The 12348-nt window shown below is 44.6% G+C and overlaps 1 protein-coding gene across 5 annotated transcripts in view; it reads right to left on the minus strand.

Annotated features, from left to right (window-relative positions):
* Nucleotides 1-12348, minus strand: part of CDK12 (cyclin dependent kinase 12) — a 425890-nt gene that overhangs the window by 377162 nt on the left and 36380 nt on the right. For all 5 annotated transcript variants that reach the window (XM_040331634.1, XM_040331633.1, XM_040331632.1 and 2 more), the window contains exon 2: nt 10961-11833. In XM_040331634.1, coding sequence (XP_040187568.1) covers nt 10961-11833 — 873 coding nt within the window. The remainder of the gene's footprint in view (nt 1-10960; nt 11834-12348) is intronic.

The raw sequence follows: 12348 nt of genomic DNA on the forward strand, positions 1-12348 counted from the left end.
CAGGCGGACCTGAACGGGCCGCCCGTGTGAAAGAGTCCTTACTGAATGCTGGCATTACCTTGGCACTTTACCATAATTTTCAGTGCAATGTTCATTACGCTTGTCTAATAATATCTGGTTAAGAGCATATCTTCTCCTAGCCATTTGCGACAGACTGTTTATGCATGGCCAAATTAAGTTGACAAATAAGATCCACTTACATTTATTGGATATCAACAGATCTAATTGGAAATCTCCTGCCGTGATTGCTTAACACTACTAACCAACCTCCTGTTGAACTGCTTGACTGATTAATTATCAGCTCATCCTTCTGCTTAATTAGCAATAGGACTATCCAGGACTATCATTACCTGAATTATTAGATTGCCCCCCTTATATATCCTTGACAGCTAAATTAACAAATTTTATCGGATGGTGTACATGCAACTTATGGCTGAACCAATTATGTCCGGACCAGTGCTGTGTCTATGTTTTGTAACTTGTGAGTCCTGTTTGTTATATATGTCCATGGCAATCTATTTCTTTTAAATGATTCCATACCGTTTGTTATAACTGCACTTTTAATATAGTTATTTGATACTGGAATAAATAAAAATTTGTATCATTTTCTGTTTAGATCATTACTTGTTGCTATTGGTAACCCCTTTTCAACTAATTATTTTTTAAAATGCTTATTGGGAGCGCAGTCATTACCCGACGGCCTCGAGACGCTCAACTAGCATTCTCTTAGGCTATTCCCTATACAGGGTATATGATCAACTATAGGCATCTGCATTGATTACCTATATACTAGTGGCCAACTTGCGCTTCCATCCCCCCATTTTCCCTGTATTTTTGATAACAGGCTATGTGTGCATGGACACTTAGGATAACATGGAGAGTTTAATAACTGGAAGTGGCGATGTTCCACTGCAAACCTTAAGAATCTTTGGTGAGTGGGATGAATAGGCACCTGTAAATAGGCGTCCCTGACGTCTATCAACGCCATAAATTCTCCGCCTAGTACGGTGGCGACCACTGAACGAATAGTTTCCATTCGGAAAAGGCGAATGTTCAGAAACCGATTTAGGGATCTCGGATCCAAAATGGGTCGGAGGACTCCGTAGAACCCCACTGTTTCTTGCTTCTCTGGGGCTGGTCTTCCTTGGCTTTTGTAGCTGGCTGAAAATGCCGTAGCCACTGGCTGGAGGTAGATTTACCAGGAGCCGGGCGCAGAGAACTTTTAAAACAAGGTCGCTGTTTTTTTTCTCTTCTCTGGTAACAGCGTAGACTTTCCGCTGGAAATCTTTTGGATATATTTCTCCAAGTCTTCCCCTTAGAGGCGTTCACCATGAAAAGGGAAACTCGCTAGAAGCTCTTTGCATGGCACTGCTGCAGACCAATGTTTTAACCAAAGGACTCTGCGCATATGCACCAACTGGAGTGTAAGGCGAGACGCTTGCTGGATCTCATAGCATCTATTGTAAAACATAAGGCCTTGGGCAAATTTTCCCACAACTTGGCCTGCTCTGGAGATAACTCCTTTAGCCCATCTTTTACCTGGTCCTTGAGGACCTGACACATACACAACCCGCTGTAGCTGCAGTGGGTAACTGCACCTACCAGCAGGAAGGAAGATTTTAAAAAGGATTCCAATCTTTTTTCTGAAGGGTCCTTAAACACCTGTATGTCATCTACTGGACAAGTCAGGTTTTTGTTCCTGCAAGATATAGCTGCATCTACCGCAGGTAAACTCCACTTCTTGGTGAATTCTTCCTCCATGGGATAAAGAATTTCAAATTTCTTTGGAGGAGAGAAACGCTTGTCTGGATGTAACCAGTCTGTGTAAATTAGCTTCTTTAACAACGAATGAATTGGGAAAGAGCAAGAACGTTGCAGAGATTTTAATAAGCCCAGGTAGGAGACAGATAATTTAGAGGAGGGCAGCCTGAATGCAGTTCGCACCACCTCAGCATAACACTGCACCTGCGATCTTAGCATCTGGGAAGTAGAAAGGGGTTCTTCTGATACCCCCTGAGCCTTCCGACTCCTCATCCCTGTCCTCTGCAGATATTGCTTCATCATCCTCCTCCTCCTCCTCCTCCTCCTCAGATCTTTCTGACAGAGGATCTAAAGCTGACGAAGATGATCTGCTTAGCTTTTTGTCCTTTTGTGAGGACTTATCGATTTAAGTCGCAATCTTTTCTTCTAATCTCTCCATTGCTGCCGCAAAAGTGTCCTCAGTGACATATGCAGGCCCAGGTGCCACTGGAGAAACTCATGATAGTGGCAATGGTTCCTCCTGTACAGGCAAATCAAGGCTTACAGGGAAGGAAGGTACCGAGCAGGCACAGGTAGAACCCCCTGTCTCCGGCGGTGTTGCCCTCTTGCTGTTAGCCCCTGAACCCTTTCTAAGTGAAGACATTTTCCAAAGCAACAAGCCGGGGTACCAAGATGCATATACTACTGTGCTCAGTTTAGCAATTTACATCAAGTATGCAACTTAAACACACAGTTTCATGCAAAGATTAGGAGTCTCTCTTTGGTAATGCCCACCAACTACATATGTGTCCCACGAAAAAACTGCTGCTGTGTCCCAAGGGAGAGCTGCTGGCTTTCATGCCGCTTTATGGCCCCTATCTGGGCGCCATCTTCCAAATCTTGGTGTGCACGCGCCGGTGCGCGCTCCCGGCTACTTCCCCCCTCTCCCGATAAAGCGGGCCCCTGTGCGTGCGCGACCTAAACTTATTGGGGCGGCTGCCTGGAAGCATGGAGAGCTTCTCCATGCTTTTACTGACCTCTTATCAGGTCTCTAGAAGAAGAGGAACCGTGTCAGCAGAGCTCTGCAACAGAAAGCGTGCCTGTGGGTCTGACACTTCTACGAAGTGAGGCGAGAAAACTCAGCTCTTTACTCCCTCTAGTGGCCAAATTTGAGAAGACACCCCTCAAATTCTTGAAAAAGGTCCTTAAGGGCTCTTTCACACGTCCGTTCCGTTCGTCCGTTTTTTGGACATCCATTAACGGACCGCAATGCTTCCCTATGGGTTAACGTCCGTTAGCGGATGAGCATCCGCTAACGTCCGTTAGCATCCGTCTGCGTTAAGTTCCGTTTTTTTGGACGGAAGAAAACCCTATTTTTCTTCCCGCAAAAAAACAGAACGGACGAAAAACGGACGTTAGCGGATGATCCGCTAACGCCGTGTGCGGCGTTTGGTATGAATCCTGAGGGGGAAGTCCCCGCCGGATTTTAAATAAAAATCCGGCATGGGTTCCCCCCTCAGGAGCATACCGGGCCCTTAGGTCTGGTATGGGTTGTAAGGAGAGGAGACCCCCCCTACGCCGAAAAAACAGCGTAGGGGGTCCCCCTACAATCCATACCAGACCCGTATCCAAAGCACGCTACCCGGCTGGCCAGGAAAGGAGTGGGGACGAGCGAGCGCCCCCCCCCGGATAGCGGAAGAAGAAGCACACCACCCCCCACCGAAGACGTCGGAGGAAACCCGCCGGGGGGGGGCGCTTTTATAAAAGCGACCCCCCCGGCGGTGGAAGAGAACCAGACGTCAAAGAAGAAGCCCCCCCTGGTGAAAAAGAGCTAATAAAGAAGACAGGGGGGCCTCCGGAGCAGACTAATAAATTATTTTAAAAACCCTTGTGTCGTGTTTATTAACTTTAACTTTTTGCCTCCAGGTGAATGGGTAGGGGTACGATGTACCCCATATCCATTCACTTAGAGTGGGGGGCCGGTATCTGGGGGCCCCCTTATTAAAGGGGGCGCCCAGATTCCGATAAGCCTTCCGCCCGCATACCCCGACAACCAACGGCCAGGGTTGTCGGGAAGGGGCCCTGTCCTCGTCAACATGGGGACAGGGTGCTCTGGGGTGGGGGGGGCCGCAGTGCGCCCCCCCCTGCCCCAGAGCACCCAACCCCCCCATGTTGAGGGCATGCAGCCCGGTACGGCTCAGGAGGGGGGGGGGGGGCGCTCGCTCGTCCCCACTCCTTTCCTGGCCGGCCGGGTAGCGTGCTTTGGATACGGGTCTGGTATGGATTGTAGGGGGACCCCCTACGCCGTTTTTTCGGCGTAGGGGGGTCTCCTTACAACCCATACCAGACCTAAGGGCCCGGTATTCTCCTGAGGAGGGAACCCATGCCGGATTTTTATTTAAAATCTGGCGGGGACTTCCCCCTCAGGATTCATACCAAACGCCGCACACGTGTAGAATTGGCGGGAATCCAAGTCGGATCTCCCGTCGCTTCTATGACGTGCTTGCTGGAATGTGCTTTTACTATTCCAGCGAGTGCGAGATGTCGGCACCCTGTCGCCAAGAATCAGAGCGATGCCGTTGTGCTAAAAACACATTCTCGGCGGCAGGCACTGTATGTAAAAAAAACCCCCAAAAAAAAAAAAAAAAAACTGATGGAAAAACGGATCAACTGATGAAAAAAAAACTGATCTAAAAAACTGAGCTGACGTGTTAAAAGAGCCCTAAAGGAGTTGTAAAGGAAAATTTTTGTTTTGCTGAAATGATCGTTTACAGGGTATAGAGACATAATAGTTAACTGATTCCTTTTAAAAATAGATAGAAATCAATCAAATAATGTACCTGTAGTTTCAGTTTCCTTTATGCATCTAGTTTCATGCTTCTGTGAAGTACAGAGACACAGAGCCAATAGAGGGCAGTGATGGTTTGTAAAACGAAAGTGATTGGTTCTGAGGGGTTTAAGACGTGTGTAATCACACCTCATTGATTAGTGCCACAGAGAGAAAGCTCCCATCACTTTTTTCATCCGAAAACAGACTGTTCAGAACAGAGAAGGATTACAGCAACATCATAGCAAAAACAAACTATCAGTAAGGTAAAGAAAGCTATTTAGCTAAAAAAAAAAAAAAAAATTCCTTTAGTGACCCTTTAAGAAAAAAATCTTAGGCTCCCTTTTCCCTTACCTTTATCCCCGCCGCAGGTTTAACTGCTGATTTTACAGACAGTATCAATCTTCCCCCATCTCGGGGGGTTTTGTGTGCCAACCTTCAGGGGTATGGGTTTCTATTTAAAGGAGACCTCTTCCCTGGGCCTTGTAAAAAGACTCTGACCAGGCCTTTTAGCTGCAATAGAGAAAGTGCTGGAACCTCAGAGCCCAGTCCTCCGAAAAGAGACATTACAGGCGACGCCTCATGGGTAAGGCCTGGATCTCATCCATTTTCGGCATAATACTCTAGCGTCCTGGATGAACTCGATGGTCTAGCTCCTTTAGCTCCCAGGGGGCTCTTTAGTGGAGCTTCTCTTAGCTTCTCCACGCGTTCAATCCTTAGACACTGGCGAAAAAACTGAGGTACTCCCCTGATGGGAGAGGCTATATGGAGGGGGAACTGTCCCTGATTGGTTGTGCCAATGTCCAATCACCTCTGGTGACCATACAACCCATTATGTAATGATTATGGCTCTGTTTCCCGTAGTGTACGATAAATAAATACTAATATCCTTTATGAAAACATTGCAAAGATCCAGACTTCACTTACAACCAGTGGAGCACCGAAACTGCGGCGGCCGAAAATTAATCGGCTGAAAACAGCTAATACTGAAAGGGTGCGTGGTCCCCCCCGGGTGCCGCACATTGTAGGAATGTCCCTCTGGCGCACCCAGTCCTCCACTCCCTCCTTCTCGATCTCCATGTGTCACGGAGCTGAATTGTCTGGGCCGTAGTAACAGTGTCCCGCCTCCTGTAAAAGACAGCACACTGATCCAATGGCGGGACATTGAATCAGTGTGACGTGTCACAGGAGGCGGGATATTGTTAATACGGCCCAGACAATTCAAACTCACTCTAAACACATGGAGAACACCGCTGATCCAGGCACAGGCAGGCTGCAAATGCTGGACACTGGTAGGCTCCTGGGCACTGGTGAGGCACAGGCAGGCTGCCAGCCTAGCAGCCGGGGGGGCAGCACAACACCCGTCCACCCAGACAGCCGTCCAGGTGGCACAAAACCCTGATCACCTCACGCCACCCAAATAAATAGGCTCTCCCAGCAGGCCAAGTGACCAAAGAAAATCCCTGCCCATAGGCTGAGACATGCATTCACGTCTGAGCTTGCAAACCCCCTGTATTATCTAATATCACTAGCATAGTACTTCCTAGTGACAAAATAGGAAAGGTTACAAGACCAGATTTAGGGCCCTTTCACACTGGGGCATTTTTCAAGCGCTTTAGCGTTAAAAAAAGCGCCTGTAAAACGCCTGAAAGAAGCTGCATCTGCAATCCCAATGTGAAAGCTCGAGTGCTTTCACACTAAAGCGCCTGAAAAACACCCCAGTGTGAAAGTGGTCTTAGCGTTAAAAAAAGCGCCTGAAAGAAGCTGCATCTGCAATCCCAATGTGAAAGCCTGAGTGCTTTCACACTGAGGCGCTGAGCTGGCAGGGCGTCAAAAAAAGTCCTGCATGCAGCTTCTTTGCAGCGCTTTAGGAGCGGTTAATACACCGCTCCTAAAGCCCCCTTCCCATTGAGGAAGCTTTTTTTAACGCCAAAGCGCCTGAAAAGCGCCTCAGTGTGAAAGGGGTCTTAGCAGCGCTTTACCAGCGTTTTTCAGGCGCTGGCAGTGTGAAAGGCCTCTGAAAGCACTTGGGCTTTCACATTGGGATTGCAGATGAGGCTTCTTTCAGGCGCTTTACAGGCTTTTTTTAAACGCCAAAGCGCCTAAAAAACGCCCGAAAAACGCCCCAGTGTTAAAGGGGTCTTAGAGAGGAATCAATTGATCTAACATTTGGCCAAGGCAACTATAGCCTGGCAACTAAAATTTGATAGAAACCCTGCCTAAACATCAGGGTGCTACATATACACAGCTATGTACATCACACTATATACATACCTGAGGTCCCTGTAGCCAGCAAGAATATCAACACTGTACCAAGTCTGCAGTCTCTGACCATCGCCTGTACCAAGTCTGCAGTCTCTGACCATCGCCTGTACCAAGTCTGCAGTCTCTGACCATCGCCTGTACCATGTCTGCTAGAGGTGCACCGCATGGAAATTTTGCCAACACTATTAGCAATGTGTTATATAAAAATGTATACATTTAAAATTATATATATTTATTACACACACAATTTAAAATCTAAAAATTTTTTTTTTAAAACAGTCATTTTCAATATCGGTTTTCGGCCTAGTGTATTCTTTATTTTCAGTATCAGTTTTGGCACCAACATTTCCATTCGGTGCACCCCTACTTACAACTGCAGTTCAAAGCTTACACTGTAACCTGACCATCCAGACAATACCTTTCCATCCTGTTTCCTTCTTCGTGCAGGATTCTTAAAGGGGGTTGTAAAGGTTCGTTTTTTATTTTCTAAATAGGTTTTAAGCTAGTGCATTGCTGGTTCTAACCTTTTCCTTCGATTTCCCTTTTAAATGTTTTTTTTTCTTTGTTTTCTTTGCCTGAATTTCTCACTTCCTGTTCCTCCTCAGTAAGCTGTTCTAGCTGACTAACCCCCAAGCCAGAACAGCTCGGATGATGGGGGCAAGCTTACTGAGGAGAAACAGGAAGTGAGTAATAAAGACAAAAAGGGAAAAAAACATTTAGAAGGGAAATCGAAGGAAAAGGTAAGTAAACCAACAATGCACTAGCTTAAAAGCCAATTCACACAGGGGTAACCCGACTTACAACGCGACTTAAAGTTGCCTTTCAGAACAGGCGGATTTGGCTGTGGCCAACCACAGAATAATCAGCTCTGTGGGAGGGAGGAGTTTGCCTGAGTAACCTATTTTCTCGTGCCTGTTAAGTTGCTTCAGTTAAGATGATGATCCAACTTTGGAAGCAACTTCCATTGAAATCTATGGGTACAAGTTGCCTAGAAGTAGCCTTGAAGTAGTACAGGAACCTTTTCTGAAGTCGGAGCGACTTCAGTAGTGTACATTATGACGGCTCTCATTCACTACAATTGAATTTCTCATGTCGGGCGACTTGGGGCGACACAAGTTGGATCCGAAGTAGGGCTGCACGATTCTGGTCAAAATGAAAATCGCGATTCTTTTGCTTAGACTAAAGATCACGATTCTCAAAAATTGATTGCCAGAAACCACCCCCCCCCCCCCCCCCCCAATAAATAAACCTGTGATTTATTTGAAAATACGAATATATAAAAAACAGACCAGTGATATGTCTATAATGTTAAAGACCATATAACTCCTTTGAAAAAAGTAGAATCAAACTTTGATTTTGCTTTTTTCATAGGTGTTATATGGTCTTTAACAATATAGACCTATAACTGGTCTGTTTTTTATACATCAGAAGCAGTACCACCGGCAACCACTGGGTGGCGCATGGATACACACAGTTGTACAGAACTGTGAGAAAGATAAATACATCAGAAGCAGTACCGCCGGCAACCACTGGGTGGCGCATGGATACACACTAGAGTTGTATTGAACTGTGAGAGAAGTCCAGGCTGCTCACGTCTGCTCCGATCTCGGCGGCATTTGCGTTCCACGCTGGTTACGTGGAATGGCGGTGACACATAAGAATCGCGGGCAATCCCGCGGGGAGATTGCAGGCGGGGAGAATCGAGATCGCGATTCTCTCCGCGATTAATCGTGCAGCTCTAATCCCAAGTCACGGTAGTGTGAACCGGCACTGAAGGAACCCATTTAGAAAATTAAAAACTAACTTTTACAACCCCTTTAATGTAGCTGTTCTATTCAGTCATCTTTGGTGTAATACTAGAGCTTTATATGTTGCTGTCTATATAGCAGTGTTAAAATTATTAGTAGGACATTATTATTATTAGATGAACATAAGAAAATATCCTTTGTGTTGGTAAAATCTATTAGAGACATCACCTGTGTGACATCTAAATTGTCGTGCCTCTGAAAAGTTATTTGCATTGAGAACACTTTTTAGAGGCAATTGACAGGCAGTAAGGCAGTGTTTCTCAATTCCAGTCCTCAGGCCCCCCCAACAGGTCAGGTTTTCAGGATTTCCATTATTTTGCACAGGTGATTTGATCAGTTTCACTGCCTTAGTAATCACCACAGCCTTTTCATCTGAGGGAAATCCTGAAAACCTGACCTGTTGGGGGGGCCTGAGGACTGGAATTGAGAAACACTGCAGTAAGGCAACAAATATGACGCCTGCTCACTGCATGTTTTTAACAAGTGTTGCAACCATGCATCGCATGCAAAGAAGATTGGCGGGATGCCCCCCCTATTCACTTGAGTGGCTGGTCTGCCCAGTGCTACATGAGCAAAAATATTTGTCAGGGACACAGAGCAACATGACAATGGCATGTAAACACCCGTCTGCTGCCTTTTCTACGAGTAAAGCCTCGTACACGCAATCAGATATTCGGATGTACGTTCATCTGTTTTTTGCTGCATGCTAGTCTCATGTCGAAAGTGAAGAGGTTACTTACTATATGAAAATTCTCGGACAGAATTCAACTTCAGAAGTGACTTAATGTGTTGAATAGTAAAGTATGTATTCTTTAGTTTCAGAACACGCGTAGTCTTGCTCTGACAAAAAGCGTACTAATTAAATGAAAATTTGGACGTGGTGTTCACATCCGTCAAAAATGTTCTAGTCTGCACATCCAGCTTTTGTCGTACAAAAAATCGTAAATCGGCTTTTCGAAAGCGCCATACTAATAAAACGAAAATCAGTAGATCGTTCAGACAAAATTTTACTTCCGATTTTCACATCGTGTTTACAGGCCTTAAGGTTTTAATAGCCGAAACATGTCAGCATTGATCCTGTGTATATAATGTAGCCAAATAAAAAATACTACCGAATTACAGAGTTTCCGGCTTAATTTTTGCTTTAGGTGGTTGAACAGGAGGGAGGGGATCCCCCAGCCTAATTACCAAATCCAAACAAGTACTTTCCAGTTGAGCTTGGGTATTTTCTGCTTGTATTTGCAGGGGGGAGGTGGTTCGGGGTGCTAAAAACCTTGCTCAGCCGAACGCTTTTAACACCCCTTAACAAGTAAAAACTAGCTCTACTTTAATATTCTCATTATCCATGTTTCAAAAGCCTAAAAAAAAAAAAAAAAAAAAACACTTAAACACAAAAGCATTGCAAAACCACATACTCCACATAAACAATTACAATTAACATTATATAAAATTTGCTGTTCAAGGAATGTAAATGTTCTGTAAAACATGCTGCTATATTAAAGTAGAACTAAGAATGCAAGTTTTTATTTACCATTTTGACTTTAGTAAAGGAAGGCTCCAACCCCCAAAGAGAAGCAATAGAAAATCCCTCCAAAAGGAATTCCTGGTTATCAAGGCGGACACTAGTAATAGGTACAGATTTCCCCTCTGTTACTGTTCTGGGGACAACCCAACATTTGGTATGGTCTTCCACTCTCAGTAAACAAATAGAGAGCAATTCTCCCTAAAAGAGCATAGTCAGCAATTCAACCCATGGTAGGTGTTCTAATCTCTCTGCACTTTATTCAGAAAAAATAATGGTTTTGCCTTTACTGATACTTTTAAATAAAAGGGCCAAAAAGTTCTCTGGAGCCAGGCCAACCAAGACGCCTAAAACTTGCCAACCTAAAGGAGATCTAATGAGAAAAACCTATTTAACATGTATTAAATAATTTGATGGGTTTTTAGATTTATGCTCCCTCACTCACATTTACTACTTCTCATAATAATGTGCCCCATACAAAGATTTAGCATAAACAATATTTTCCCTGCTCAGGAATTTGTTATGCTCCCTTCTAATGCATGGCTGTAGTAGTATTTCCCAATTTCAATCTAGTCACACTTCATTCAGGTTTGGAAAATCCATTTGTGATCAAACGTAGCAAAGACTGCTGAGCAAATTCGCATTTCCCAATATAAAAGCATTCATATCAGAAATCCTAACCTGCAAAGTACCGTGAAGGAGACTAAACACAACTATGAGCACTACAGAGCAGCTGAGTCCACTGACATACCATCTCTACCCATTCAAAGCAACACACTACAAAAACCAGGTACTCACCTCTCCATGTCATCCTCTCCAGGCAGTAAAGGTGGCAGGGGTAAATTAGGAAGTGTTGATGTTTTCATATGTGGGATAGCAAGATTAACAGCTGTAACTGGCTTAGTGGAAGAGATAGCTGGAGGCTGTGCATTTGCCTGAGTGGATACTGTTGAAGAACGTGTATGGGTGGAGGATGTTACTGAGGCAGCCACGGTGATAGAAATAGAAAGGGTTGACAAAGTAGGAGGCAGAGGAGGTGGAGGTTGTACAAGTACAGCTGGTGAAGGAGGAAGAGGAGGAGGAGGAGGAGTTTGGGGAGGTGGAGAAGAAGCAGGTAAAGGTGGCTGAGGAGACTGCACAGGAGGCAAAGGAGGTGGAATATCTTTTTCTTCCTCTTTGTCTGTCACTTCCTCCATTGGTTTCAAGGTCTCCTCTTTGACAATAGAAGCTCTACCATCCTTAACTCCCGATTGTTTCACATCCTTCACTGGTAAAGGTAGCTTCTTCTCATTCTCCTCAGACTTGACGGAACTAGATAATACCTTTGCATCTACATTTGTTGCCACTGACAGTTCTGTATCAGAGACACACTTGTCCACCTTAAGATTTTTGTTTGCCTTTTTGGCATCCAATGTTGGGAGCCCTCTTCCATCTCCAATCTCTTTTTTAATCACTTGACCTCCTTTAGAGTCTCTTCCAGCTGCCGCAGCAGCTAGTGCCCGCTCTTTTTTCTTTCGGCTCAGTTCAGCACCCAAGCTGGAGTTCAATGGCAAGCGGGCAGGTGAAATACTGGAATGGCGACTTTGGGACTGAGACTTTTGTTTTTTACTACGAGACGAGGAGGATTTTCTTGAGTAGATAGGACTGCGACTTCGGGATTTGGCAGACTTCCTATATAAAACAGAGAACATAATTAAAACTCATCAATACAAAAATAAAATAGAAATACAACATGTAAAGGGTGCAAGTGTCCCCCTTACAGTGATTGTAAACCATTATTTTTTAACCGCTTCAATACAGGACATTTTCACCCCCTTCCTGCCCAGACCAGTTATTCATTTTCAGCGCTGTGGCACTTTGAATGACAATTGAGCGGTCATGCAACACTGTACCCAAATGAAATTTTTGTCCCCCCCCACAAATAGAGCTTTCGTTTGGTGGTATTTGATCACCTCTGCCGTTTTTATTTTTCCGCTATAAACAAAAGAAGAGTGACAATTAAAAAAAAAAAAAAAAAAAGAATATTTTTTACTTTTTGATTTAATAAATAAAATAAATAAATCGCAATAAGCGTTTGGTATGCGCAAATGTTATAGCGTCTACAAAATAAGGTATAGATTTATGGCATTTTTATTTTTTTACTAGTAATGGTGGGATCTGCGATTTTAATTGTGACCGTGACATTG

The sequence above is a fragment of the Rana temporaria genome, chromosome 12 (assembly GCF_905171775.1).
Source record: "Rana temporaria chromosome 12, aRanTem1.1, whole genome shotgun sequence".
In the NCBI taxonomy this organism is placed as follows: domain Eukaryota; kingdom Metazoa; phylum Chordata; class Amphibia; order Anura; family Ranidae; genus Rana; species Rana temporaria.